Raw genomic sequence first — 27,931 nt, 5'->3', positions numbered from 1 at the left:
TAATGTAAACCAATTTTTAATTGGGTGAATGCATAGCAGACATATTAAACAAACTTAGGATACAGTAGAAAAATTGTGTCGATACACAAAAAATGGTACAGAGCAATACATAGCCATTAAAAATAAACATATTGAATATTATGCTGGAGTACTGAAAACAAAATGTTATTATGTAAAACATTTTCTAAGAGAGAAAACCCTCACTAAAACCTGAGTTTCACATTAAAGCAACACGGTTTCAAGTATCAACTTGTTACCACTATAGGAGAGTGACTTTAGCTGTGTTTCCATTACAAATGTGCGCAAAATGTTGTCGATATTCTGCTAATGTCGAATAAAAAAAACACAATTTCTCAATTGCGGTGTTTCCATTAAATTAGAAATGCAATTAAAATAAAATCACAAGTGAATAAGTTTGTTAACATGACAACAGCATCCTCCTACTACTTCCTGTCGTCTTCATCTTTTTCGCCAGTAGTAACATCCGGTTGTTGATCACGTGACTCGTGTGATGCAAAAAAAGGAGTTTTTTCAGAATTGGCAAGTTTCCATTAAGCATTCCATTTTTGTAATTACAATTTGTGCAATTTGATGGTCATTTGGTTTCAGAATTACCTTTTCATGTGTTATTCTAATAGCATTTCTTACTTTACGGAAACACCGCAATTGCCAATTGATTTTTCGACATTGGCAGAATATCGACAACGTTTTGCACACATTTATAATGGAAAATGCAGCTAGTGTGAAATGCAGAGGTGATTTGGTCTGAGAATGACTTTGAAATGTTTAGAAAATAAGAACTTCTGCCATGAAAAAAAAAAAAAAAACAGGCCAACACTTTGAAACAAGAGAGTATTTACTCAAACACATTGTTACTCTGCAGGTAGATATTTGATGGTCACACAAAACACTATTGAGGCTAAAAAAAAAGTGGTTACACTTGATACAGGCTGGTATACGTTGATACAGTAGAAAACTATTTAAAAAAAACAAACAACCTACCTGTTAAGTTAACTTTTATACAAAACTATTTCTCCATTATCTTCAGGTAGGAGCAGCACCTGTACAGCAATCAGACTTCACTATAAATGATGTCATTTTTAAGTTAATATCAGTACACTTAAAGAGTATTCCAGTCACTTGTTTTTGAGTGTGTGTGACTATCAGCAGTCAAGATGAGGCTGGCCAGCATGAATGTCATCCAGCATGCATACCATTGCACTTCTGTAACTCGGGAAGGCATTTTTATACAAGACTGCCACTTTCTGAGTCAAATTAGGTTCCACTCTGCTAATCTTAATACATAATCTTTGTCAATAAAACTGTACTGTAACAATTGACTTTAGCAAACAAGACTTCTCCAACATTTCTGGGATTAAACCCTTTTAATTCCCATAACTGAGGTGCTGTCGTTCAGTCCCTGTTAGCATCCATACATTCTGCCGCATGCATAAACTATTTAACTATCTGTTTCAAAACAGGCATTGAGAAACCTCACTTAATGTCAGTACCTAGACTAATGTTTTCCAGTCTTTTGTGCAGTGGCGCTAGCTTTAAATTCGGATCCGTGTACCGAGTTTTACCAGCTACAAGATGCAAATGTAAAGTTAGACTTATTGGGACTCAAAAATAATGGCCTTCTTTAATTCATAATAAGCTAAAAATACACAAACAAAACAAACCTAATGCCAATGCTAGGATGTCTGATACTAACTGCTGCTGTGCATATGTTAACTTATTGTGCTCATGGTAGGTGATCGTAATTTTGAAATAATTAGCTTAAAAATAGAAATCAAAGTTTACAATTTGGTGTTTATTTTTCTATAATTGTGTGTTCTATGAATTTTTCTACATTGAAAGTCAAAATTATGCTTGAAAATTTACTTAAAATTAAAGATCATCAACAAAAATCAGAGCAATTATGATTTTTCAGCCTCAGTTCATATGATTCTCACTATTTCTAAGATCTTAAAATGAAAACAATTTTCCTGTTACCAAAACCTTTTATTCCCAAAAAGTACCAGGAAATGACCTCAATGTCCTTAATGGAGTTCCAATGCTCCACATTCCTGCAGACTGATAAGTGTGTTTGGTTCCCAGTGAGAAAACAGTCCCTTCATCATGATCATCATCATCATCATCTAATGTTTGGTCTGTTTCAGCTTCTCGATGTGATGACACAGTTTTAGAGCTGGGCCCAGCTTCAGTCCCATGTATTTCATAATGACGTCACTGCGCAGCAACATCAGAGCCTTGCCGTCGATCTCCTGCAGGGAAGTTAGCATGTTGTCAGATCTGAAGCATTTGATTTATCTTTTTCTTTTGTAAGAAAGTTTAGGAATTTCATTGCTAATCTACGATTTTCTGTTTCATATTACAGGACATGGGTTAACATGTCCCATGTCCTTAACCCACTGGCCAGGGGGGGACAAGGGTCCATGTTTATTTTGTCATCACACATGGGGAGCAGGATGATAAGGGAGGTAAAACAAAATCTTCAAAGCCAACTGTTGCTAAACTGCTAAACTCCACAGAGACTTTAACTGGAGCCACATGCTTTTAGTCCAATGTGACAAAGATTAAACTTTTTGGCAACAAAACCCTAGGTAGGCTTGGTGTGAAACAAAGGATAAATACGCAGAAAACACAAGATGACTTCCTCTGTCCACTGTGGGCCCGTTTCTCTTTTAAAGGCCCTGAAAACCTTGTTAGAGTTCATGGCTTTATGAAATCTTTAAAATACTGTGTGGTGGACTCTACCAGTGAACTTAAAACGGGTAATCATTTGGTCTCTCAGAAGGATAGTGATTACAAATATATAGCCAAATCAACATAGAAGTGGTTCACCAGAAACAAAATCAACTATCAACCTAAATCCTTCAAAAAAGTTGTAGAGAGTAGTAGCTGAAGAGAAATTGGCTATAGAGAGGTGCCAGGACTCGGGATGATCTGAAGAGACTGTGCAAAGAGTAGTAGTTATAGATCGCTCTCTCTCTGCATCCTTGACCTTGTGAAATTTTATAGGAGAACATTAAGTTCTGTCCCACTGACAAAAAGTGGTCCTACAAAAAATTAAAAGCAGGGGTACAAATAACTGTGCACCCAAATAGTTTAATCCCCAAAGAATGAATATGCAAAAGTAAATTTTTGAATTCCAAAAGGAGGGGATCTGACACCTCACATGTGAGCGCCTAAAGCAGGTATGTAGTTATCTGTTCATTTAACAGAAATACTCACATGTTTCCTGAACAGGTCAACATGCGGACCAAGAGTTTGTGGATCCGCCTCTTGGACAAACTTTATGACATCATCGACTGACCAGGAGGAAGCATTGTTCCCTGAAGTCTCTCTGTCCTGTTTCATCTGATCTGGACCTGTTGTTGAGCTAGCTGCTGTGCAATGTGACACCAAAACAGAGAAAAGCCTAATCAAAATGATACTCCTCTTACTTTTACTCAAGGGTATGAAATTTGAAACAATGGCTTTTTTTTTTTTATTCGTATGGAGATTTTGCAGATTTAATCCAAATGAAAATAAGTGTAAACGCTGATGGCGGACAAGAGGGATTGCATATTGTTTACATAAAGGTTTCGCTACATTATTGTTGTTTAAATGTCATAAATCTGAATGACCTGCTGGACCCTTGGATTGAAGCAAACCCTTAACTGAATAAGCTACAGAAAAAAAACTCAACAATTCAAAAAAGTTACTAGCTGATATTTGTGCCTTTTAAAACCCACCTTCCACTCGTCTGTGTGTATTTACAGGGCCAAGCTCGGTGGGATTGGAGCCGACTCGTCGAAGGGGTGGTGGTGTTTGCGTGTGTCCAGGATAAGAGGCTCGCTCCCTTTTTGCTCCTCTGTAGTCCAGTGTGTTGTGGAGGGGGCGAGGGGTAGGTGTAGGTTCCTTAGATGGATTGTCATGGCCATTCTCAGTGACGGACAGTGGTTCTGTTTCAAGAAAAGACAATGCAAATACTCCATGAACTTTGAACTGAACTAAATGGCAATATGTTTGGTGGAAGTAAATTAAATATGTAAACAGCTATTTCTGTGTGTGTGTGTGTGTGTGTGTGTGTGTGTGTGTGTGTGTGTGTGTGTGTGTGTATGTCTCTAGCACTTCACGGAGAGAGGAGCCACAATATTTTCCCTCCAAGGTGAGAGGTTAGTGACTGCTGTGTGCCTGTGTCTGCACAGCATATTGTCGTGGAATGCTGGTTGTTTGCAGGACCAAAGTGCAAACAGGAACATGGGAGCCGCATGGTGAGTAGAAATGTTTAATGGTAACTGAACTGGAAAGAGAGAACTGAGGGAGGAGAGAAAATGGGTAGGTGCAGACAGAGAGAAATACAGAAACACTGGAGGGAATCTAACAGAAATCTAATTGTACAAAAAAACAAGAATAAACTAAAAAAATAAGTAGGTGACTAGAGAACATAGACAACAGGGAAGAAACAGCGATCAAACGAGAAACTTGAACACCTAATACTAAAGGACACGGAGAAATGAACAACAAAATCTAAGAACCTAATAACAGCAAATAAATGGTCAAAATTTACACACCCCAAACACCTGCAAATCGTAACACATACACAGCTAGTCTTTGTGGGGACCCGATATTAATGATGTATTAATCTATGCCTCTCCCCTCACATTCGACTTTACAAAAATGGCTATTTCTTTGCTTTAACTTTAACAATAAAAATTGAAGGTTACTGTCCTTACTAAAAGTAACCAATTTCCAGCAAAAGCGTAAGCCATTCTTTTACTTTGATTTTTCTCCTAGAACAACGTACTGGTAAGTAGAGCTGAAACAGCACAGATCTTGTTTTTAATTTATGTGAGAAACAATTTCAGCGGCTGATATGCTGTAACAGAATCAGAATTTTATCAATCAGGAACACCAAACTTGTAATGTTTTAAAAACGGCTGCAATTACAAACATAGTCCTGACGAACCCCTTTTCACTCACTTTGCTTTCCGATGACGAAAACTTTGCATCATGAGCAATGATACAAAGACTATTTAATATTGAAGCTGTAAAGGTAGTTCAGAATGCCTTGATGGTTAACTATGATCATGAGTTAATTCCCTGGGTCAGCTGAGCTTCAAACTATTTCTTATTAAGGGTGAACGGAAACAACATGTTGGCCACACAAATACAACCGGGGGACAAGCTTATGGTACAAAATTCTGAAGGCTTGTCTGGACTTGACAATGCTTTTGCTACGTCAGTTGCTGTACACTAAATATTCTTTTTCTTCCATCAAGGTCAAAGACATTTTTAGTGACCTAACAATACTGTAGATGTAAGATACTGTTCAAAAAGGGTTAAGACTTTCCTGTTATCTTTTAATTGGCTACTTTCCCTCCCATTTGTCCTCCACTAATCATTTTCATTGAATGTTTCCTGAGTCATTGAGGCACAGAAAGGCTACAGAAGGATGACTCAGTGTTTGTCTAACAATGTTGCCAGCAGACACATCTTGTTCCCATTCCTTACTTAGCACAATAAAACAACCCCAAAGAAAACATAAATTGAAGTTTAATTTTTGCATGAGAAAAGATGATTCCAAAAGAGCTATAAGCTTGAAGATTGGCAATCAAAAATCAACTGAGGAATGATCTCAGGTCCTGTGACTGTCATTTAATGATGTTTTAGGGTAGGAGAAAAGCTGATGAAGGTGAAATTTTATGATACGATTTGAGCCAAAAAACCTTATCTTTCCTGTTTTCTTTCAATGATTGAAGCATATCTCCCCACCTGATTTGGTTCTGTTGTAGAAGCGTGTGTTGTTGCTGTACGGGTTAAAGGGCTGCGAGCTGAAAAGACTGTCACTCTCCAGGTGTTGGCACATGTTTTCCAAGAACCGCAACACAGAAGACGCACTGGAGGCAGAGGGCAGCTTCACATAGCGGATACCATGCTCTGAGCAAACTGAGGGTAGAACAGAACACCTATTACTGTGTGTACATACTGCATACACACACACATGCACAATATGCATTCACAGCTAAACAAAACACCAGATGGTTCAGGGGTAGAGCCCTCCCTTTATAAGACATTAGTTTTCACCCGATTCCACACGGCATGACACCCTCCCACCCAAGCCAAGCCAGCACAAATTAAAGCCCACCCCCTCCTAATACCACCAACAGCATTCCCTGGAGGAAGACTGAATCCCAGGATCCCAAACCAGGTTAGATGCACATGTCAGTTCAGATTACAGAAACCGTTTTGACATCAGCTGCTGCCACAGACACAATCTTATATTACTCCTGTTTTGCCTTTCTGACCAATGTGCACACGTACTTAAAAACAAACATTTCCTTTTTAAAGATATTTGCAATGAGTTTCACTTTTTTTGCATTTGTATTACTTATATTTGGCTATGAAAGTACAGAAAACTATAAAAGTACAGGCAGAGGTTCTCCAGCTTAGCATAAAAACGTAAAATATATGCCTTTTCCATTGCATTTACCTCTAATGACCTCTCCTCCTGAGTGGGACTGGCTTTGTAAAAAGGACAACAGCACAGAGGGTTGGTATGTACAGTCCACACAGGCCTGAACAGCCTGCTGAAGGACTGTGTTGACTGGAGCTGGACCAAAGTGGTCCGGCAGCTGCTGGACCAGTTTTCGATCAAGATGTGGGCCATAGTTGCCATGCTTGTTGACATAGACACACACTGCAGTGACACAAACCAAGAGAAACATCAGAAAAGGGGAAAAAGGTCAAACTTGAGATTTTTATATTGAATTAAAAATACTTTGGGTCAATGTTTATGTTTTAAGGTGATTTGACATTTTCACTTTACAGTATTACTAGGGAGGGTTATCTTTGTTTACCATTTAGCTCTTCTTCATGCTGTTCTCATTTACATAATTTTTGTCCCTCTGCAGCTGTGGCCACAGTATGACACTGCCACCGCCATGCTTAAATAAGAGGATTATACCATTTTAGCCAGGTGATAACCAGTGCTTTATGTTGGAGAAGCATTGTACTTTGATTTACGTATTCGTTATATCAAATGAAATACTTTTTTTTTCATTGCCATTGGTACTCCAGTGTATAAGGGTTTTGTATTATTTTAAAATCATTATTTTTGTGCTGAATATCAAACTGTCCAATTTATGAGACAGCCAAAAATAGAAAAATGTATTTTATTTGTTAAATATGTAAATATGTCTTTCTGTGGTTCCAGGTGGCGGTTGCTGCCTGAGATATCACCATGTCAATGAAGTTTGCAGTGACCTGAGGACTGTCAGATTATTTACCCGCTGAAGGTTTCCATCTGGAGTTAGCTGTACAAAAGGGCCAGGACCTCTCATCGGTGGGCTCTCTCTGTCATACTTTTATTATAAAAAACATTGATTGTCTCACCTTGAAGTGATTTTTCTTTGTTTTTTGAAGATAAAATATTTAAAATAACTTTTTGATTTCCAGATGTGCCTGATATGTACCTTTTTTCAATACACGACACACCAACAGTTCAGTTTTTTTGTGTTATGGATTTTTTTTATTTTTTATAAATTGAACCAGATTTCTTTTTCTCACTTCTTTTCGTAAAGGTTACAGACTTTGGAAAACAACACAACAACCACTAGTTTATCATTTTACAACTAAATCTGTAACGACAAAGTGTTCATTGGAATCAGGATTATTTGTTATTCACCTGTGCAAATTACATTTGAGCCGTTGCTGAGGTTGCTGTCCACAGAGACATGGCTCGTGTTCAGTTTGGTCTCTGGAGGCGGAGTTATAACTGGGGATGAACCTGGAGATTGCCCCATTAGAGGTTTCTTCTGGGGCAAAAAACAAACGCTTCTGATTAAATCTGTGAGCTTCAAAGTGTTCCATATAGGTTATTATTGGTATGCTTTAACTCTTCTACACATGAATGGCACTGCAGATAATAAAAACACCTATACAGTTAAAATGTACCTTTTATCTCTGCAAGACTGCATCAAAAACATAACAGGGTTATTTTTCCACTGCATGACAGATTAAGTTTCTTGTGACATCTCACCTTGCCTTTAGGCTTGGGACCTCTCTTCTTGTGTGGTCTGGGGACCAGTGAGGTCTCAGTCACTGGGCTCTGAGGTGATCCATTCGCTGCCGCTGCTGCTGCTGCTGCTGCCTCTGCCGCTGCTTTCAACAAAGCAATGGTCTGGGATTTGGGACGGCGACCTCGGACACCCTTGCGGACAGGGAGGGGTGGCAGGGGATTTGGCAGCCGGTATGAGGTCTGCATGGAGGTCGAGGAGGAGGAGTTGAAAGAGGAGCGACGTGTTGCAGATGCAGAAGAAACCGGGGCGAGAAGTGCACCAGGAAGGGTAACTGAGAAAACAGAGATCCAAGAAGAAGAAAAACAGAATAAAGCAAGATTTCCAAAGACACAACCCAAAAATAAAACAACACTTTTCTTATCAGAATATCAAGTCATGTGTGTGGACTGGTATTCTGATGAATGCTTTCTAATTTCTTTGCAGATCTGTCATAAGTGAGTTGAAATATGACCAGAAAATGAAATTCAAGAAATAACAAAAAATCATAGTACTCAAATATAAATAATTATTTAAAACTATCTATATGTAATGTTAGCAATATTTCACTATGCATTCAGTGTTTCTGGTTACAAATCAACAAATACAGTCAATAGTACAGCACAGCCATTAAGGATAACTCATCAGTTGGAAGATACCCTGAAAGATGCCAGCTAATTTCAATACACATATCAGTAATAAAATAACTCTGTTCTCTTCCCCAAGTTTCAAACACTAATTAAATAGGTCTAAGAAATGAGGTGTATTTTTTTTATTTTTTTATTTTTATGAACTTTCTACCTGTACTACCATATAGAGTCCAGTGAGTCATTTCTGAAGTAGACCAGAACATCTAAGTGACACAGAGGACCTCTGATATCCCTGATTTATCCAAACATCTGGCTACCTACATCTTCAACGTTCTAAGTATTAGCAAAATAATAAAGCTCTGATTCAGATAAAGAACACCATCTATCTGAGCATCCCCTTTCAGCTCTGAAGTCAATCAGGAAAAACAATATAATGATCTGGTTCTAACCGGATTACTATATTGAGGTGTAACAGATTAACATCTAAAGAGGTTGTGGCAGCTGCTGCTAATCAATCTGATAAAGCTCATAAAGCGGATTCAGAAACAATTTTGAGTGAATCTTTCCACAGTGAGAAAGATTTTTCCCCCACTGATGACAGATCTTTTCCAACTGTGGATTTAAAAGCAAATTCATCCTTAAATCCAATGATGCAATGCTGAAAAAATCTGCATAAACTCCTCAGTTAGTGTGATTAATGTTTAAGTTCATGACAACACAACCAGGAAAAGGCTGAACAGCTATGGCTTGTTTTGAATAGTAATGAGACAAAAATATACTTCATAGCACTGGCAGTGCTTTGCGACACTGGCAGTTTTCAGGGCAATCTCCTTCTACATACATAATCTCTCTACATATAAGATGCTTGTCCATTATGCACAGAACTAAGTTATAAGAAAAGCTGCAGTTCAGCACATTTTCTTTCTTAAATTAATAATATTTTCATCTTCGGTTGTATGTATATATAGTAAGGATCTGGTAAAGACCAGAATTTTTTTTAAAGTCATGAATCATAAATTTTACAAAAGTTATTTCTTTATCGAGTATGTAAAAGTAGAATTTATAACTCTCCATTCAATTTATTAATAATTGCCTTTCTTTTAAGGTAACTCAAATTCTCGAATTCTGCTTTTGCGTGTGATCTTCAGTGCTGAAAATTGCTCTAAAATTTAACTAACTACTGCATCATTTTTAACTTCCAGTTTGCATCCACCAAAAGCTGCACTAGGACAAAGTGTTCCCTATTTCATTTTTTTTTTAAAGATACGATTTTACTAAACTTTACTAGATGCAAGGTTATGTTTTGACATCTCCACAAAAAAAATTTGTAAAGAAATGTTATATGTAATATTTTATTGAAATATAGCAAGAAAGGACAAATAGGGTGTTGCAAACAAGAAAAGACAGAAGCACTACCCCTTTTTGTCATCATTAGCTTCAGCTTGACACTGTGATACAATCACATAATTATCATGGTGAATGTGTTCAAGACAGAGCAAAACAAAAGTGAAAAAGAGAAAGATAACCATTTTGAATTTCAATAACAATCTGGTGCTTGGTGAGAATGGGGGTCTGAAAGTGCACATTGACTCTTTCAAGGGTGCAAAGCTTTCATGAGAGCCTCCTTGACTGTAGCAACATAGAGCAACTATGGAGGCTTTACAGTACTCTCAGAGGGGATAGAAGGGGAGCTGTGAAAGCTGCTTAATTGGAAAATGGGTGAAAATGGGCATAGAATGGAATGGGGTCTTGTTTTACGCAGCAAAGGCTCACTTGCTCGTAAAGGATGGGTAACACAAAACATGCTCAGAGAAACACAGCAATGTCCCCTGAAGGCAGAGAGTTAACCACCTTATTAACACACATCAAACCAGAAGCTGCAAACTCCCCCAAAGCGCATTAAAAACGTTTCAAAAGTAACAGTCAGAGGGTTTTAATTCAACAAATAAATCTGAGTTTGAAGTGCTTTCCCTGATCTTTCCCTGCAATATATTCATGTGACCCTCTCCATACTCCTGATTAATGTCATATTCCCTCATATATTAGTTTATAATAACATTTATGCAAAACAGATTGAGCATGTCCCTGCGACTACACCTTTTAAAGGAAAAATATGCTACAATATGACTTTCATCAAACACATTATCAGATATAATGTATCCACTAGTTCCTGCATTGCAGCAAAGAAATAAAGCTTTCACAAAGCAAATCTTCAAACTTAGGAATAAATGTCATTTAGTGGTTTCTTGAAGTAAAGAGTGAAGGAAGTTCAATAGAAAATGTTAATCCAACAGTGTAAAAAAGATAGCACCCGATTTTTAGCAGAAAACTGTGGTGTTTAAGTGGGTGCTGCTAACAGAAAAATAATTGCTTTCAGTCTCCCATGTTTTCCACAAACAATTTTTTTTACACTTATTTTTTCAGTAGCTCAGTATTAGAACCTGTTGACAATAGGTTGTGACATTATCTCTAAGGTACATTCTGCCCTTTCTTGTGCTTTATCTTGAGTCATCCAACTAATTTATTTTCTTCATTTTTCTTTAGCTCCCTAACTTATTTTTTATGTCCCAAGAGTGCACCATACCTGAATGTTGTTATTTACCTTGGGGAGTTTTTAAGTTTGGCTTTAAGCAGCCTAAGACTTGTAACGAAACTGTTGAAAATGTCAGTCAGTCAGTCATTCTCTACCGCTTATTCCATAGTGGGTCGCGGGGAAGCTGGTGCCTATCTCCAGCAGTCTATGGGCGCGAAGCAGGGTACACCCTGGACAGGTCGCCAGTCCATCGCAGAGCAACACACAAACAACCATACACACACTCATTCACACCTAAGGGCAATGTAGAGAAACCAATTAACCTAAAGTAGGGATATTTAAAACACCCATAGAGCACCAAGTGTTAAATGTTGCTGAACTTTGGATTTTACAGCTGCTCAAGGAAGGATTTTTGGAGGTGTCTCTTGCTAGTAGCTGCTAGTAGTGGCTAATAATGAGTAAGTAAACATTTAGCTGGATGTTTGCTCTCTTCATAATGTTCTGGTTTGCCTGGTTACCTGATTACAATCTCATCAGACTTATTGGACTGCCAGCACAATAAAACGCAGCTTTAGGCCTCTATTTATAGTGTCAACATAGCAAACCTTTACAATGAGAGTCTTATCCATGCATGAACTGCTTTGAACTTCAGATGGCATAAAGCTAATTAAAACTTCTTACAGTGTCCTTTCTCTCATAAAAGCCCAACAATCTGGATGCTGTGTGCATTGTGTATTTAGGCTGCAGGCTATTATTTATCCTAGACAGATATTATTTAATAAAGAAGAGCTCCGGAGTGTGTTTATGAGAGGGTGATGAAATAACCAACAGGATTGTAAATACTACTGCTACCAATATAAATGGTAACACTGATGCTGAAGTATAAGTAATAACTGTGATGCGTTTTTAACTATAATCATGATACACAATGTTCATACTGGGATAAGGTGGCAATAGTGAATTTACCTAATTGTTGTTGGTTTGTTTTAAAATAAAATATAAATGTTTGAGTTAGACAACGCCATGTACTGTATTTGGCAACACTATGTACTCTTAGCAACATATTTATTAAATGTCAATTGTGTTGGACACCAATTTTTAAAATTGTACAGACTCATAATTTGTTTACAGATGCTCTTTTATTTCTTTGACAGGTATAATTTTATATAGACAAATTGTCTTAAAATTACTATTTTGATTTCGCAGTAAAAATATCATGATATCATATTTTTGTCTTATTGCCCAACCCTGTTTAAACGAAAGCTAAAATCAACTCCTCTGCTCTACTAGTGGAGGATATTCAAGAATATGGCCAACATGCCCAGCCTTCCGAGCAAGTTATAGAGTTGCTTGGAAGTTATACAACATTTTACCCAGTTTGAATAATAAGCTGAATCTGACTGCACTGTTTGGTAGGATCAATTGGAATGTATGAACCCGACTTGAAATCTGTATGATTCTATTGAATTGACTTTGTAAAGTGCCTTGAGACGACGTGTTGTGAATTGGCGCTGTATGAATAAAACTGAATTGAATTGAATTGAAAAGTTCAAAGTGAAGACGGCAAGATGCTAAAAGAAGTATCCTAAATCCCTAAAATTCCATTACAGGACATGCAGCAGCCTCTGGCGACTGTTTATCTGAACGTGTATACAAGTACACTGAGAAACAAGATTAACCTTCATTGAGGGTGTGCAAGCTGGACACTTTTGCGGTCTAAGAAAAACCCAAAGGCCAGACTGAATTTCCCAGAGAGATCGCAATGACCAGGACTTCTGAATTACGGTTCTTTAGATTAGTCTAAAAGTAAAATATTTGAACACCAGAAGGGAGGAAATGTTTGGCTTAAGCCAAATACAGCATTTCAAGGAAACAACCTCAGCAGTGTTGGGTTTGAGAATATTTTGCTAAAGCAGAACCTGACCAGCTCAATATCATAAAATCCCCCTGTCTTTGAATAAAATATTTGTAAACAAATAAAACATAAATAGAATAGAATAGAATTTATTTTCTCTGTTGGAAAATTTTGTTGTGGACCTGTAGCTAAACCTAGCTAAATTTTTGATACAGCAACAATACAACAAACAATAATAACACTTGCCAACAAAAAAGTTTACCATGAGCTCTTTAACTGGCTGCATTTGTAGGGGGGAATTTGATATCACAGATCGCAGGAGGTTTTATTTTGCTCAGAGAATGTGTGAAGGGCCATGAACAGGCTGCTCAGAAATCTTCTGGAGGGAGCTTACCCTCACTTACACTATCATGCCTGTATGAACCAGATGAGCCAGTTTAGACCGCACTTTAACCATGACGTTTCCGTAACAAGCTGACATCGCATATCTAACTACATTGGTTATAATATGTTTAAATGAATAAAACTAGTTTTTTTAAATTTTTCAATTAAATCCCTTTCTTTTCAGAGATGAAAAAATTTGAAACCTACATGTTAATATTAAATTGGTGTTCTTATTTAACATTTCTGTATATTTGATACTTTGACATAAAAATCATAAGCTCTTGCCTCATTTAACATACTTCAACCCAAAAAATAACAACTAGTCAACAATGAAACAAATCAAGAACAGAAAAAAAAAAATCATGATTGGCATGTGTGTACTACAACGAAGCAGAGACATATGGTACTGATCATGAGTATATAATTCGAACTCGACCCAATGACCTGTGTAAGCTCTAGCCTGGGGAAATATGGTGGTGTGCGTGAGTTTATGGTTGTGTGTGTGTGTGTGTGTGTGTCTGCAGTCTGGGAGGGGCTTCACAGAGTTCTTTCTCATCTGATTAAGCTTACTAACCACACACACACACACACACACACACACACACAAATATAAATATGCAGGCTGTTCTTTTGACTGATTCACACCACTCTGAAACTTCAGGTGTGTAACTGCACATAAAAACGGCACAGACGGGAAGTTACGCAAATGGCTTTAAGCCACAAAGGATGAACACCACACTATCTCCATGCTTAAACTGTCATGCTTCATTAATCACAGAATGAATTACTTGTTTTACATTTGACCTGAACACAACTTTACATAATGAAATAGTTAATACTTAATAAAGAAGGAGAAAAATCCTAATATGCACTGACCTTTTCAGAAGCCAGCTCTGCACAAACAAAGACATGTTCAAAACACATGAAGCTCCAAACTTAAATACAGCCACCAATGCTGGGAATCCTTCTCACTTCTGTTTATTATTTCATACGAGTTTCTTGTAATTAATTTGAAGAATCAACAATGTTATATTAATTCAAGGGAAAAATTATTTCTTTACCTGAACAACGGATTAACTTATTTCTGCTGTTTCTTATTTTTCTTCACACCAGTTACAAACACATATTCGTTTTTGATCATTAATTTGCCCATTTGGGGACTTTTGCCCTTGAAAATAAAGTTGCAATATTAGCAAAAATCAGTACACTTCTCCAATCTTATCTAGTCTACTATGTTACCACAGAAAACCACAAAAAGCCTATTAATGATAATTGCACAATAAGATGAAATGACAAAACATTAGATAATTAATCTTAAACAGTAAAACACAAACAATGACCCATATAAAAAGTTTTTCCTTCAGTTTTGCAACAGAATGAACCGACACCACTCACCAGGAAATGCAAACAAAAAAGCAGAACTTGAGTGCAGAAGTAACTGGGGTACTGGGTAGTGAAGTCGGCCCTGATGGTCGTAGTAACTAACGTCTGTAGCAATAAAATCTCTGCTTCCTGGTTTGCCTTTGTAATTGTTTCTTTCAGATACTGCTTCTATTTCTCCAGCGATCGCTTCATCTGCACCTCATTGTCTAGTTTCTGTGTCTCTATAAGGTGCTTCTCTCCCTGTCTCTTTTCTCCTGGCAGAAAACCCACAACAAAGCCCACGCTGCTCCTTGGGCTGCTGGTTAACTGGGCTGCAAAGCTTCCCTCGCCAATGAATGAGCAGGAGGAGGGGAAGGCAGGCGGGGGGGCTGATAAATTTGCATAGGGGTAGGGGAAGGGTAGGGCGAGTCAGGGGAGGAAAAGTGGGTGAGGAAGGGGGAAGTTGAGCCATTTATTAATGTTATCTATTGGCCATATCGACAGTCTACATCAGTCACCTGCTTCTAAGTAATCCTCTGGGGGAGGGGGAGAAAATATGTGGATGTTTGTGAGGGTGGGGAGAGGTTACCGGTGGGTCTCCAAGAGTTGATGGGGGATGGTTTAAGTGTTTGGGGGGGGGTTAAACTAGATCAGAAGGGTCGTGATTGAAATGAATGAAAACTCCTGGAGTTATGCACACATAAGTAGGATTCTCCTCAAAGAAGAAGGACACACACACACTCTCTAAATACCCAGAAGGGGTCCATCTCAGTGTAACCCTAGACTATTCAGGCAGTTTCAGATGAAAGATGGCTAGGTCCTCCTTTGGGACCCAGGATATCACCCAGACTCCGGGATATTGCAGGAAAGACCTTTAGACGACATCTTAATCTTCCTTTTAAACAACAAAAAAGGAAGTTGAACCTTTCTACTGAATTTTTTAGAACATGTTCACCGGAATCTCCAAACAAATGTTGTTGTTCACAGTCAACTCATAAGCAAGAACTTCAGACCAGAAGCAGAACCCTTTATGTTTTGTGCATATGTAAAGAATGTGCTGATTTTACTCTTGTATGATTAAATTGAAAAGTTTAATCATACATGTGTCTCTGTGTTATACCTAGACATGCATTCATGAATTATTCACCAAATACTATTATGCGCTTATTATGTATTACCAAAAAATTGCATGATTACAGCAGGATAGTGTTTGAGAAATTCAAACACTCAGTCTTAAAATGTTTTGGTTTAAAAAAAAATAAGATCAGGGTCAAGAGGATAAGCTGAATGGAAGCAAGTTAAAAGAACAAGTCCTTACATTGTCTCTCACTTCTTTTGTCATATTTTTAGGTTTTAATCCCATTAACACATCAACAAAGCCCTCACTTTTCACCTACTTGTTAAAAAAACTGAAGTTATTATCTAATTAGCATTTTTCTTTGTCTCTGCATTAATAGACCGAGGACATCATAAATGTTGACTCTGCAAGCAAAAAGACATTTTTATTTTTCGCATAAAGGTTTCAAGTTCTGCACTATAATGAGAAGTCTAAGTGAGAAGTCACTTAGAGCATGTTTTAAGTACATTAGGATACATGAAAAAGGCCGGTGGTACTTCTTTACTTCTCAGGATGCAAAATTATTCTGACTATATCCTCAGTTCTGCGCTTTCAAGTACATTAATAAGCTTACTCAGTAAATCTAATTACTATAAACATGATAAACTTTTAATTTGTTGGCTGTAATATGGAACAGATGCAATAATTATCCATCTAAATGGAGATCACATTGCAAATAAATAATAAAGGAACTGATCTTTAAAAAAAACAAAATCCTTATACACCATGAGTCAAATAATGGTAAAACTGCAACATTTTTTACTTTCTGTTGCAGCTAGCTGTGATGCAACGCGCACTCTGGCTTATATGTAGAAGCTGTGCTATTTGGACTTCTGTACTCAAATTGTTAGAAAAATCTTGACAATATATACCATATATATAACAGCTGATGCTCTGAACTACATTAAACAAAAAACAAAAATCCAATCCTACAAAAAGGGAATATATGTATATATATATATATATATATATATATATATATATATATATATATGTTAAATACCCCAGCAAGTGAAACCACACAGGTCATTTAATTAAAGCCAATTCAGTTTATATCAAATAAATCGGAAGTAGATAAATTCAATATTGTTGTCTCCAGTTAGAGTGACCTACATGTGCTTTTGAAAAATTCAATGCATTTTGGATATTTAATGAGGGATGCATTATTTATCTGACATTATTCTGGTTTTTGAAAGGCTAAAAATTTTAAGCTGCAATTTGTTGACCTTGCTGCTGATTACTTTACTTGCATTTGTAGGGTATAATATGTGTTAAATTAGATAATTTCCTCTCCAACTACACCTTGGATTTCTGGCATGCCATCTTATCATAATAAGTATTATATTATAAAAAAAGGAAAATAGAGATTGAGTTTTTAAAATTGAGTTTACTGTGTAAGTGTTTCTTGTTCATGAGTAAATGCATATATTTAGGAATTGGCTCAAGCTTTCTTACGTCTTTATCAATGTCAAGAAAACAGTAAGCTGAAACCTCAACCAGCAAGCATGAAAATTCCAGAAATATAAACAAAAAAATTTGCATCTGTTTAAGTGGGCCTCTTTCTTCTTTAAGCGACTCTGTAAATACTTCATGCACTCAATGAAATAAAACAACAACAAACCCACTCACCTTGTTGAGATATGCAGACAACAGGAGGAAGTGAAACTGAAGCTTTATATTTACTTAAAAATGTCAAACATATTAAAGTGTCTCTCTGACATAGTCAAAGGTTAATTAATTCTTTAACCTCTATTTCTGCTGCTTCATGCTTATTCACACAATTAAAAAATAAGAAGCATACCAGTATTTAAATCTAAAAACACAATATAACAATACAACTATTTTCAAGAACTTAGTTTTGTGTTTGTATTTGATGCAAAATGAAGGCTTCACTACACATTTTTAAATTCAAAATAATTCTCCCAAAAAAGACTTTTTTTTTACAGGAGGTATCATTCGTGTTTTCCTTTTTAGAGGAATTAAGCCTAATCAGGGTTTTTGCTGCTTTTCTGCTTGTTTAATGTCAAAACAACATGAATATTTCTTAACTGTTCAAAGAAAACTTGGAGCTGTGTCCAAAATGTGAAACTATACTCTTTTTGTACCATCGGAAGATAAAATAAACAAAATAAAGCTGCAGTATCAATTAAACGTCTTCTCCCAGTTTAACTGTATGACAACATCAGCAATGAATACAGAGAAATGCTCTTCTTACTCATATGCAAAATAAATACACTTCAGGCAACTTTCAAATATCACAATTTAAGCTCTGCTACCCTCTGGTGGTGAACATATAGGGTGTCACAAAATTATTGGAAAACGACGCCTGGTTACATCCAACAACCAAAAGACAAAATAAATGAAGAAAACCATCACGTCTTCTATCAGGATGGTAACGCATGTGTAAAATGTGAAACATCAGAAAGTTCACTAATTAAGAACTTCTACATCAGACAAGTTGTCCTATAAGGAATCAGAATCAGAATCAGAAAAGCTTTATTGCCAAGTACGTTTTTGGACATACAAGGAATTTGTTTTGTAAGGGGAGTTAAATCACACCTCACAGTAAATCTGTGAGTCCATCTTGAGATTTACTGTGAGGTAAATAAAACTGAGTTACATTAAAACCTCACCTTGTCAAAGGAACCAAAGAAAAGCAACACTTACAGAAGTTTCCTGGCGGTTGTAAGCTGTGCTTAGTCAGGGCACACCAGCCAACAGGGAAGATGTCTCTGGAGTCGAAGGGGCACCAATAATCGAAGGCACCACGCCAGCCGTCAAACATAACAAAAATCTCCTGGCCTCGGACATCTCCCACTGTGGCAGGACATATCAGGTAGGGGTTTTTCCTGTCCACCGCCTCCAGTTTCATGCCGGGCTGGAAGTAGTTTTTAGCTGGGCTGGCTGGCTCCTAAAACAACAAAATACAGAAACATGTAAACAATCATAATAAGAACAATCTAAAAGTCTCAACTGACTTAGTGACAAATATCTAAGCAGGCTTTGCTCATGTCCAAGTCTAAAAAGTTACAGCGTACGTCACTGTGGTGATTTAAGTATTTTAACAGCCTTTTCGGTGTAAGAAACATAATTCTTGAAGTTCTGTTTACAACCACAGACTTTAATTTGTTTTATTGGGATTGTATGTGACAGACCAACACAATGTCATGCACCACTGCAAAGTGGAAAGAATGTTAGATGAATCTAAATTGTTTTATAAATAAAAATCTAAAAAGTGTGATTTCTATATGCATTCGGCACTCCTGGGTAAAAGCTGCAAGTCACGGGTGATGTCTCAGGCTCAGTCAGATCGGATGGAGAGCATCTGTAAACATACACTTTCAAGTCTGGCCACATATTCTCAATTGAATTTAGATCTGGCCTTTGACTGGGCCATTCTGACACATTTATATGCTTTAATTGTTGGCCTGGTTGTATGGTTACTTTTGTTGAGCTGCTGGCCCAGAGTCAAGTCTTTCGCATCCTTCAAAACATTTTTTTCCAGAATTGGCCTTAATTTCGCTATTACCATCTTTAAATCAACTCTGTCCAGCTTTCCTGTCCATGCTGAAGAAAAGCATCACCACAGCAGGACACTGTTACCACCATGTTTTACCATGTGGATGATGTGTTCAGGACAATGTGCAGTGTTAGTTTTTCACCACACAGTGTTTGCATCCAAGCCAGAAAGACAGAGGTTGGTCTCATCTGACCAGGGGACATTCTTCCACATACTTGCTATGGCCCCTACATGGCTTGTGACAAACTGCAAACAGGAGATCTCATGATTTTCTTTCAAAAAAGAAAGAAAGCAATTTTTGTCCCTTTTTCATAACAGACAGAATTGTGGATCGCTCAAAACCCTTCTCCAACCTAAGGGTTTGGTCTCTGCAGTTCCTTCAGAGTTATCATGGGCCTCGTGGATGCTTCTCTGTTCTCCTTGTCCAGTCAGTCAGTTTAGCTGGATGATTTTGTGTTGGTGGGTTTGCAGTTGTGCCACACTTTTTCCATTTTCAGATAATGGATTGACATTTGCTTTGTGCAATGTTCAAAGCTTGGAATATTGCTTTATAACCTAACCCTGCTTTAAACCTCTGCACATTTTTATTCCTGACCTGTCAGGTGGACTTTATTTACTGATTAGATGTCTTCTGAGAACCATTGCTTGTACTGTTTTTTTTATTTAAGAAAGTTAAAGCAAGAGGAGCTAAAGATAAATGCAAACTTTTCAGATTTTTATTAGTAAAACATCACAATTATGCACACATTTAGTTGGTCTATTTTTAAAACCACAACAAAGTACATTGAAGTTTGCAGTAGTAGCATACAAAATGTGAGTTTAATTCTTTCACAAGGTAATGTTTTGATTCATAAGTATTGGAGCTCCCTGTAGTTTTACTACATGCCACAGCAACAATAATGATCAGAAAAACAACATATTTATATAGGTCCAATAGAGGGACCTGTTTGATTACATTTCACAGGAACTTTTCAAACAAAGACAAATCAGACCACTCATTGAAAAAGCAATTGAATCAGCCTGTGCACGTAGATCAGATTATTACACAGGACTGCTCTGCTATTCACAAAACGAACATGGTTGTGAAGTTTGCCTACTTACCTTCTTAAAAGCAGAGGCGGGAGCTATCTCTGCACCGCTGAGCGTCCGCAGGAGAAACATGGGCCACGAGGATGCATTCATCCGGAAACCTGGACAGGAGTAGAAACCATATAGCCAACACTACTGTATCTTGTTGGAAATGTGTAAGGCAAACACTGGGCCAGTTTGTGTGCCTTTCTAACAGAGAAAAACTGTACTCAAGGGACTGAGTAAAATCACAAATGTAAAGGGTAGAAATGGCAAAGCAAATTATGGTATAATAAGTTGTGCAAGATAGCCTACAGTACCCTTGCTGTGCTTCACTGTTATGACAGTATTATATTATTTATTCTGTTTTATGTTTAACAAGCTCAGTCGAGTTGAATTTGCAACTGTGCATACACAAAAGTTATTTATATTCGTGTAAACAAGCATTAAGTTAAAACTACTGAGAAGAAAACATAAAACGTTAAATACCCAACTTCATTCCCAAATCACTCTAATAAACTGTATGTGACATATTTTACAGCTGAAATAAAAACTATGCTATTCTTATGCTTTAACACTATTTCTAGATGAAAACTGGCTTTGAGATCTATTGGTTAAAAACACTCACCCAGTGGGGGCTGCAGCATGTCTCCGCTCCTTTCACAAGTTCCTATTGGCTGGATGTCCAAAGAGTCCACCAGCCGCCAGAAATCGTTCGTGTTGTCACTGCCATCCAACCGGAGTCGCAGGCGAGTCCCCATCATGCCCATCACCGTGGCAATGCACACTGAATTAGAGTTGCGGGGGTCTCGAGCCTCAAGCTTCATGCCTGCTTTAAAATCATTGGAAGGGGGTATTCTAGACTGCAGAGACAAAAAGACAAGATCAGTCATTTAATTGGTCTCCTTGTTCATATGGCTGATAGAGATGAACCAGTCAGGCTTTTAAGCAGAAGAACCAATGATCTCTCCAGCTGAAAGAAACAATGGTGGGGGAACCACCTAAGTAGAAATGCAAGTTGGCTCAGTGAAAGTAAGCCAGGCACTGCTTTCCTGTTCTATCATGGTGGTTCTGGTGCTGAGAACTAGCAGGTCCGGATGCTTTACAGAGACTTTAAATACATCCTCCCGTTTCCCTATCCTTCTCAGATTAACATAGAGGTAAGAATCAAAATTAGGGCTGCAAATCCCGTTTCTTTAAACTCCTGAGAGACAGATAAAACATTTGATGTCAGGTCTGCAGTTTTGTAATATTTCAAACATTCATTTCCTTATTAGTAGTATGTTGTAGAGCAGATTTAATGTTACTATCTGTTTTTAATTTGTTTGTTTCTTTTTGCTTCATTTTAATCATAATCAGCTCCTACTGATTTTTCTTCTAATCTTAATTAGTTGAAGTGTAATTGTCTCTTATTAATCCTGAATAAATTATAAGGCTGAGAAAAATACGAAACCCTTCTTATTTTCCTTTAAATGTACCATAAAGATTTCTCCATGTGAAGGTCTATAATTCACCCTTCAGACTCCTTTTTCAGATTATGTATTTTCTGTATGTAACCGGCCAATCAAAGCAAAAAAAATGGCAGATTTGGCCAAATCACTGATGCATCACCACTGGTATGAAATTGAATCTTTACTAGTTCCTAGTAGCAAATTTTACAGTCTAGTTTGCAATATTGTGCTCAAGAAGCACAATGCAACAGAAGGAAACTTCTCAAAAAGCTAGACACTAAATAAATTCTATGCTAACACATCAAATCTGTATATTTCCTGTAGTATGGTAGGTGGTCATTTAATAATGGAATTGATTTTTAAAACAGTTCATGGAAATTTGGAAATTTGATCAATTTAAGAATCGAGTTCTTCAGCGAAAAAAGAGACATCCACATGCTTCACAGTAAACAACTGTTTTTATCCTTTGTATATAAAATTGAAATAAGAACATCATTCAAACTGTACTTTAAACAGCAGCCGCAACTATCCAACACTGATTAAAAAACAAATATGATAGCTTGGCAAGATTTATTCAAGGTTCTACAAACATAAGGGAAAAATGCAAGATTAAAACAGTGATAGAGTTGGGGGAATTAATAAAATAACAGACTTAAAAGGCAGCTTGTGAAGACAATCTACCTGTTTGAAGCAAGTAGGTGATGCTGCAACAGATGAAGTTTCTCTCAGATAGTCTTCCCAACTAAATGGTTCTATTAACAAAGACAAGAGTGGCAAACTGATGAACTGAACATTACTTGGAAGTACAATATGAAAAAATGTAAGTATCAACATAACATTCTGTGTAAGGATACACAGCAAAGATAAAAACTTATTAAAATGTAATTAAACTGCTTAAATATACAACAAATAGCAGCTTAAGATCTAAATTAATCCTTTCTGCTGCTAATTCCTAACAAATTTCAAATAACGTGTTTTTCTGTTTTCCAAAAAGGGATTTAGGAAAATCACCAAAAGAGTCCTTATCAGTGAAATGCTACTGAAAAGCTCAACAATGAAAAGGAGATAGCAGGGGTCTGACTCACTGACCGTTTGATTTGTCGAGGGCAGAGCCTGCTGTGATGCTGCTCCGCCTCTCCTTCTTCTCCTCTTTTGAATCTGAAATCAAAACAATAATCCAAGAATCAGAACAAGATGACTGAACATCAGAATTCTGACCTTTTCATATACATTAAACACCAAAAACACAAACGAAATGGTAGAGACTGAAAGCTCTCACACAGGACAACATGAGAAACTGAACAATGTACACCTACCTCTCTGTGGTGTTCGGCCCATGATGACCAGGCAAGTTGGCTAAACAGTGACCTAATGAGAAACAGGAAAAAACGGAGTCAATAATCTTTATCATAATGCTCACGTTAACTAGATTAAAACATGTCTCAGAATAAATCGTGGGTTCAAAAACATTCTGCTGAAGTTTTGATCACATTTCATTCAAATAGTAGTTCTTTTTAGATTATTAAAATTACAGAAATATAAGTGTTAGAAACTCAGCAGTTGAATGACATTTTTCCTATTAAAAAGAGATCAGTCATTATCACTTGTGAGGGCACTGCATTACCTTATTTATGCTGCATAGAATAACTAGAGATATCTAGTTCATCATATCATGATGCTACTGACATTATAAAGGCTGAGTCAGGTGTTTCTCTTTGGTTGAAGTAAAATATTTCACAACCAATTTGTCTTAGCCACTCTTCAAAATGGGACAGACGAGACAAACATGCTATTCAAGTAAACCAGTTTGAATCTGAATAAGTTTGCAAATGGCTACAGGAGAACAGCTACTCACCTAAATTTGCTCCCTATCCAATAATTAAAAAGTCAAGTGGAACTGTGACAAACAAGGTGGGATGAGGACCCAAATTTAGTTTGCCCCCATGCACAGTGAGGAGGATGGAAAAGAATGTAAAATCTACCTGTAACGCTGTTTTCTGTAGTAAATACTGTTACTGCAAAAAAATATTTATTTTAAGGCTTTTTACACACCCACCGGGGTGTCAATATGTGTGTGAGTGTGTGTGTGTGTGTGTGTGTGTGTGTGTGTGTGTGTGTGTGTGTCCTTTTACATAAGGTATTGCCTTGCCTAAAATAAATAGGGAAATTGCCTTAAACCTATTTTCATAAAAGTAACGTTTATTCAAATGTAACAATTAACCTCTTGGTAAATGTATTTTTGTTCTGTTAAGTCTGCATTGATCCACCAATAACACTTGTGTTTAATTTGTGCTGTACTTGTGACTTAATTGAATTTGCTCACAGTAGAATAAAAAACTTTTTTGAACAGTTCACTGGACCCAAACAGTCATTGTCTAAAGTTTGACGAAAGAACAAATAGAGAATCCAACTATTGTGTTAAACAATTAACTGGGTTAGAATATATCTTGCAAGGGTTCACTATTCAGGTTTATTCAGATCTTCCATCGCAAATAGCTTTGCTACATTACTAATATTTACACGCTAAAGCAGTGGAATTAAAAAAAGATTGAAAAAATTATTTACCACAGTGTTTAAGCTGAAAATGTGTCTCAAAAGTCAAAAGGAAACTGCAAGCACAGCCCCACGCTCTGGAAAGTCCAAAAAGAATTCAAGATGCCCAGCAAATATAGTCCAAGGCACCAAAAAAGTAACACGTTACGAATCGGATCCATGAATTTGAAGGTTAAAATCTCTGCGGTAGCCTTCACTCAAGTCTTACCATCTGCAGCACAGCTTTCCTTCCTCCTGAAGAGCCTGTCTGCAGTTAATCCCGTTGACTCTGAAGGAATCGTAAAGCAGCTCGAGCTGCCATAAAACACCATTAAGATGTGTGGATGTGGGACATGAAAAGGATTCCTGCTCTCCTACAGAAAGCCTGGGTGTGTTTGCGCTGGTCTATCTGCCTCACTCAGAAGGGTCAGACTGAGCTGCCCTGCAGACCAGGAAGCACTTAATTTTTACTACCCCCATTTCCACTGGCTCCGATCTGGGATTGGTGTAAAGTTGAACAAAATCTAAACTCTGAAACATGGTCTGTTTTTAGGTAAAACGGCTGGAGCTGGTTATTATTATCTTCTTGCCAAGTCTTTATTATTTCATCTACTATACTATTTGCTGTTGAATTTTTGTAAGCCATCACGTATCTTCACCTTCATAAAACTTTCAAAGGAAGATGTTTATCCCACAATCCAACTGTTTTCATTCTTTGTAATCAAAGTTTTCACCATAACAAAAACAAAAAAAAAACTAAATAATGTTAAAAGTATAAAGATAAGACAGACATCTTCATCTTTCATGTGGTCACTAAGATAAGTTTGCAAAGAGAAGCTATTATTTTATTCTATTCTATTCTATTTTTATTAATCAGTTATTAACTCTGCAACAGAAACACCATTGCACGGTAAGTTTTTGTCATAAATAAATAAATAAATAACTGCCACAAATCAAGAACAGTAGGTATCAGTCACAAAACTCATTTAAACTTTTAAAATATCCCAATTTACAAATCTGTGTCCATTTCTGAGTAATAATGAAAAAAAGAATATGCATAATTTAATAAACTGATGAAGGAAATTTCAAAACAAAACATTGTTGGTGTGATGTGTAAACATTCACGGCTGATCAAGTTTTTTTAATTTGACAAAAAATTTAAAATAGGAAAATTCAACAATCTATGGAAGCAAATATTCTGTACTTAAGATCAGTAATTAATTTAGTTAGATTGAATAAAAAACATATCTTGCTTGCACTGTTTTATGGCTAATTAAAGTCCTTTAAGGAATTTGATGGGTGCTTTCATGTCTTTTCATTACAAATGTGTTTTTTTTTTTTTTTTGTGTGTGTGTTGTTTTTTTTTTTTTTTTTGTTGTTGTTGTTTTTCTTAAACAAAAAGTAACAATAGTTATAGTAATAGTTCATGTAAAATCCTGTCTAAGAACCCTGTTGGACCCTGTTGGACTTTCCTCTGACTGACCGGACAGTTAGGAGGCAGGAGAGCTCATGTTACTGTTGCTCAAAGCCTGAAAGATGGGTGTCAGCCGCTGCTGGGCATCTTATCGTCTCATTGCATTCAACAACTTATAAAAACATCAGCAGTTTTCTTTCGGAATATCTTAACGCCTATTTTACCACAGATCCTAAAATAAAAGGTAGAGGTAATAGCCCACCCTATAAATCAGACTAAAAGTCCTCTTGGTTTTTATTGGTTCAGAAAAAAAGCATAGATCAAAACAAATGTGAAGAAAAGTCTGTGACGCATTTTCATTTGGTTTATGAGCACATTTTGTGGGCGGGACGGTGCTCAATACACAGGCTAAACACTGCTAACGTTACATTCCGTCTACAGCGTGGTTCTTGCAGGATATTATTTTTGCCTTCTTAGTTTTAGTGCAAGCCTCTGTAGGACGCCAGCAATCAAAAAGCGAAGGGATATCTGCAGAGTTCAGAGTAGCTACAGTAAGCGCCAAGCCCCCCTTTTCTCTCTCTCACTCACACTATTTCTCTCTCTCTCTGTCTCTCTGCACAGAATACAGTAAAAACAATCTATCAGCGGAGGTAAAGAGCAGAGAAAGGCGAGCAGCCCTGAAAAGAACCAGCGGCAGAGACGCGTCGACTGCGGCGCATGAGATTATTGATGAGATAGCAGCGGTACAAACCGTGAGAGCGGGCTGTTTTGATGAGGGACTCCTCACTTTCCATCAAATGCAAGCCGCCATATTCGCTGCAGCTCCGCGCATGTCCACAACGCAGTGCTGTAATTCATCTTTTCCACCGGAGCTCCGAGAAAAACAGCGGTCACAGGAGGGGGATTAATAATTAGTCGCTCTAGTAAGGCATACATGTCCTCATGTTCCCGTTTCATAACAAGACGGCGGGGTCACATCCAAACGAAACCAGTCATGTTGTATTCGTGTAGAATCGGCGGTCTCTGATTTATAGGCAGGAAAAGGGTAAAGCATCACAGACACGAGAAGGGCACGTTGTTTCATGGTGAAAGTGAGCAAACAATGCTAACTTTAAATGGAGTTACGGATAAATAAATAATACCCAAATAACAATATCTGATCAAATCCCCACAATAATAAACAGCAGACAAATAGGCCTACTCCAAACAGTAAATTAGAGAACTCTTAAAACTCTATTAGTAATCGGTGTGATCTACTAAAAGCCTACTCTAAAACAGATTTATGCTTATATGAAATTTATAATTATGCATAAGGGTCCCCCTTAAAGTCTTAATTTAAACAGTTAATTTATAATTTTATCAGCTATCAGGTATATGAGAGCATATCATGTCTATTATGCCAGTAATCTACTATACATTATGTACGGTAGATTATTGACTATTACACTATGAATACTATTACTATTGATTATTACACTTGTGTAATAATATGTGTGCTACATAGTCTCCTTTAAAGTTTCTTTCTGCACATCCCCAACACCTTATTTTTCTAATTCTACGTTAACTGAAAAAACATTTAATTCTGGTTGCCTTTCTATTTCTTGCATCAAAATTGAAATTAATAAATACACCAAAATCTTCCTGTAAGTCCACATTGTTATTTGAAGTTCAGCTTTACATACAATTCACAGTTAAAAATGCATTTATATTATCTTAAATATGTAATTCGTTTATTTATGGTCAAATATATTTACCTAATATTCAAAATATTTAAATGTGGCCGGAAGTGTTGGCGAGAAAGTTAGTATTTTTTTGGCTAGAACTTCCCCTTTCTCTGTGACTCCTCCACAGAAGGGAATCTACGTATCTACGTATTAAGATTTTATTTCCTGATAGAAAATGACAAACAATATTTAATGTTGGCTAATATTTGTAAAGTTGAACTCATCTAACATATCTAGTTTTTATTTCACTATAAACAGATTGTTTGTATGTAACTCTTAATATGAATTAATGCTGCACTGTAATAGTAAAACTTTAAAAGTTGCTTAAAAATAATG

The 27,931-nt window shown here is 36.9% G+C and overlaps 1 protein-coding gene across 5 annotated transcripts; it reads right to left on the bottom strand.

Moving 5' to 3' along the window:
- On the bottom strand, positions 1–26,755 carry scml2 (Scm polycomb group protein like 2). 5 transcript variants are annotated; one of them, XM_047363844.1, is made up of 14 exons: positions 26,623–26,755; positions 23,242–23,293; positions 23,015–23,083; positions 22,607–22,677; positions 21,103–21,337; positions 20,508–20,596; positions 18,554–18,797; positions 8,030–8,340; positions 7,676–7,805; positions 6,482–6,688; positions 5,764–5,937; positions 3,741–3,950; positions 3,238–3,392; positions 1–2,267 (listed from the first exon to the last, which is right to left on the bottom strand). In XM_047363844.1, exons 2-14 carry the CDS (start codon positions 23,261–23,263, stop codon positions 2,142–2,144), a joined length of 2,043 nt encoding a protein of 680 aa, XP_047219800.1. In that variant the 5' UTR covers positions 23,264–23,293; positions 26,623–26,755; the 3' UTR covers positions 1–2,141. The 5 variants fall into 5 exon arrangements, with proteins under 5 accessions (XP_047219800.1, XP_047219804.1, XP_047219803.1 ...); XM_047363848.1 differs by having other exon boundaries at positions 3,238–3,389; XM_047363847.1 differs by having other exon boundaries at positions 7,676–7,802; positions 26,623–26,751.
- Positions 26,756–27,931: the final 1,176 nt, after the last annotated feature.

Source organism: Girardinichthys multiradiatus, chromosome 4 (genome assembly GCF_021462225.1).
Source record: "Girardinichthys multiradiatus isolate DD_20200921_A chromosome 4, DD_fGirMul_XY1, whole genome shotgun sequence".
Taxonomy (NCBI): domain Eukaryota; kingdom Metazoa; phylum Chordata; class Actinopteri; order Cyprinodontiformes; family Goodeidae; genus Girardinichthys; species Girardinichthys multiradiatus.
Note: the sequence above shows the minus strand (reverse complement) of the source record. Positions and strands in the feature narration are given on the sequence as shown.

Coding starts and splice junctions, on each gene's coding strand:
- scml2 (XM_047363844.1), bottom strand. CDS start 23,263: ATGGGCCGAACACCACAGAGAG. Junction 6,689..7,675: donor CTCAAATGTAATTTGCACAG/GTGAATAACAAA, acceptor GTGTCACTGCAG/TGTGTGTCTATGTCAACAAG. Junction 3,393..3,740: donor TACACACAGACGAGTGGAAG/GTGGGTTTTAAA, acceptor CACATTGCACAG/CAGCTAGCTCAACAACAGGT.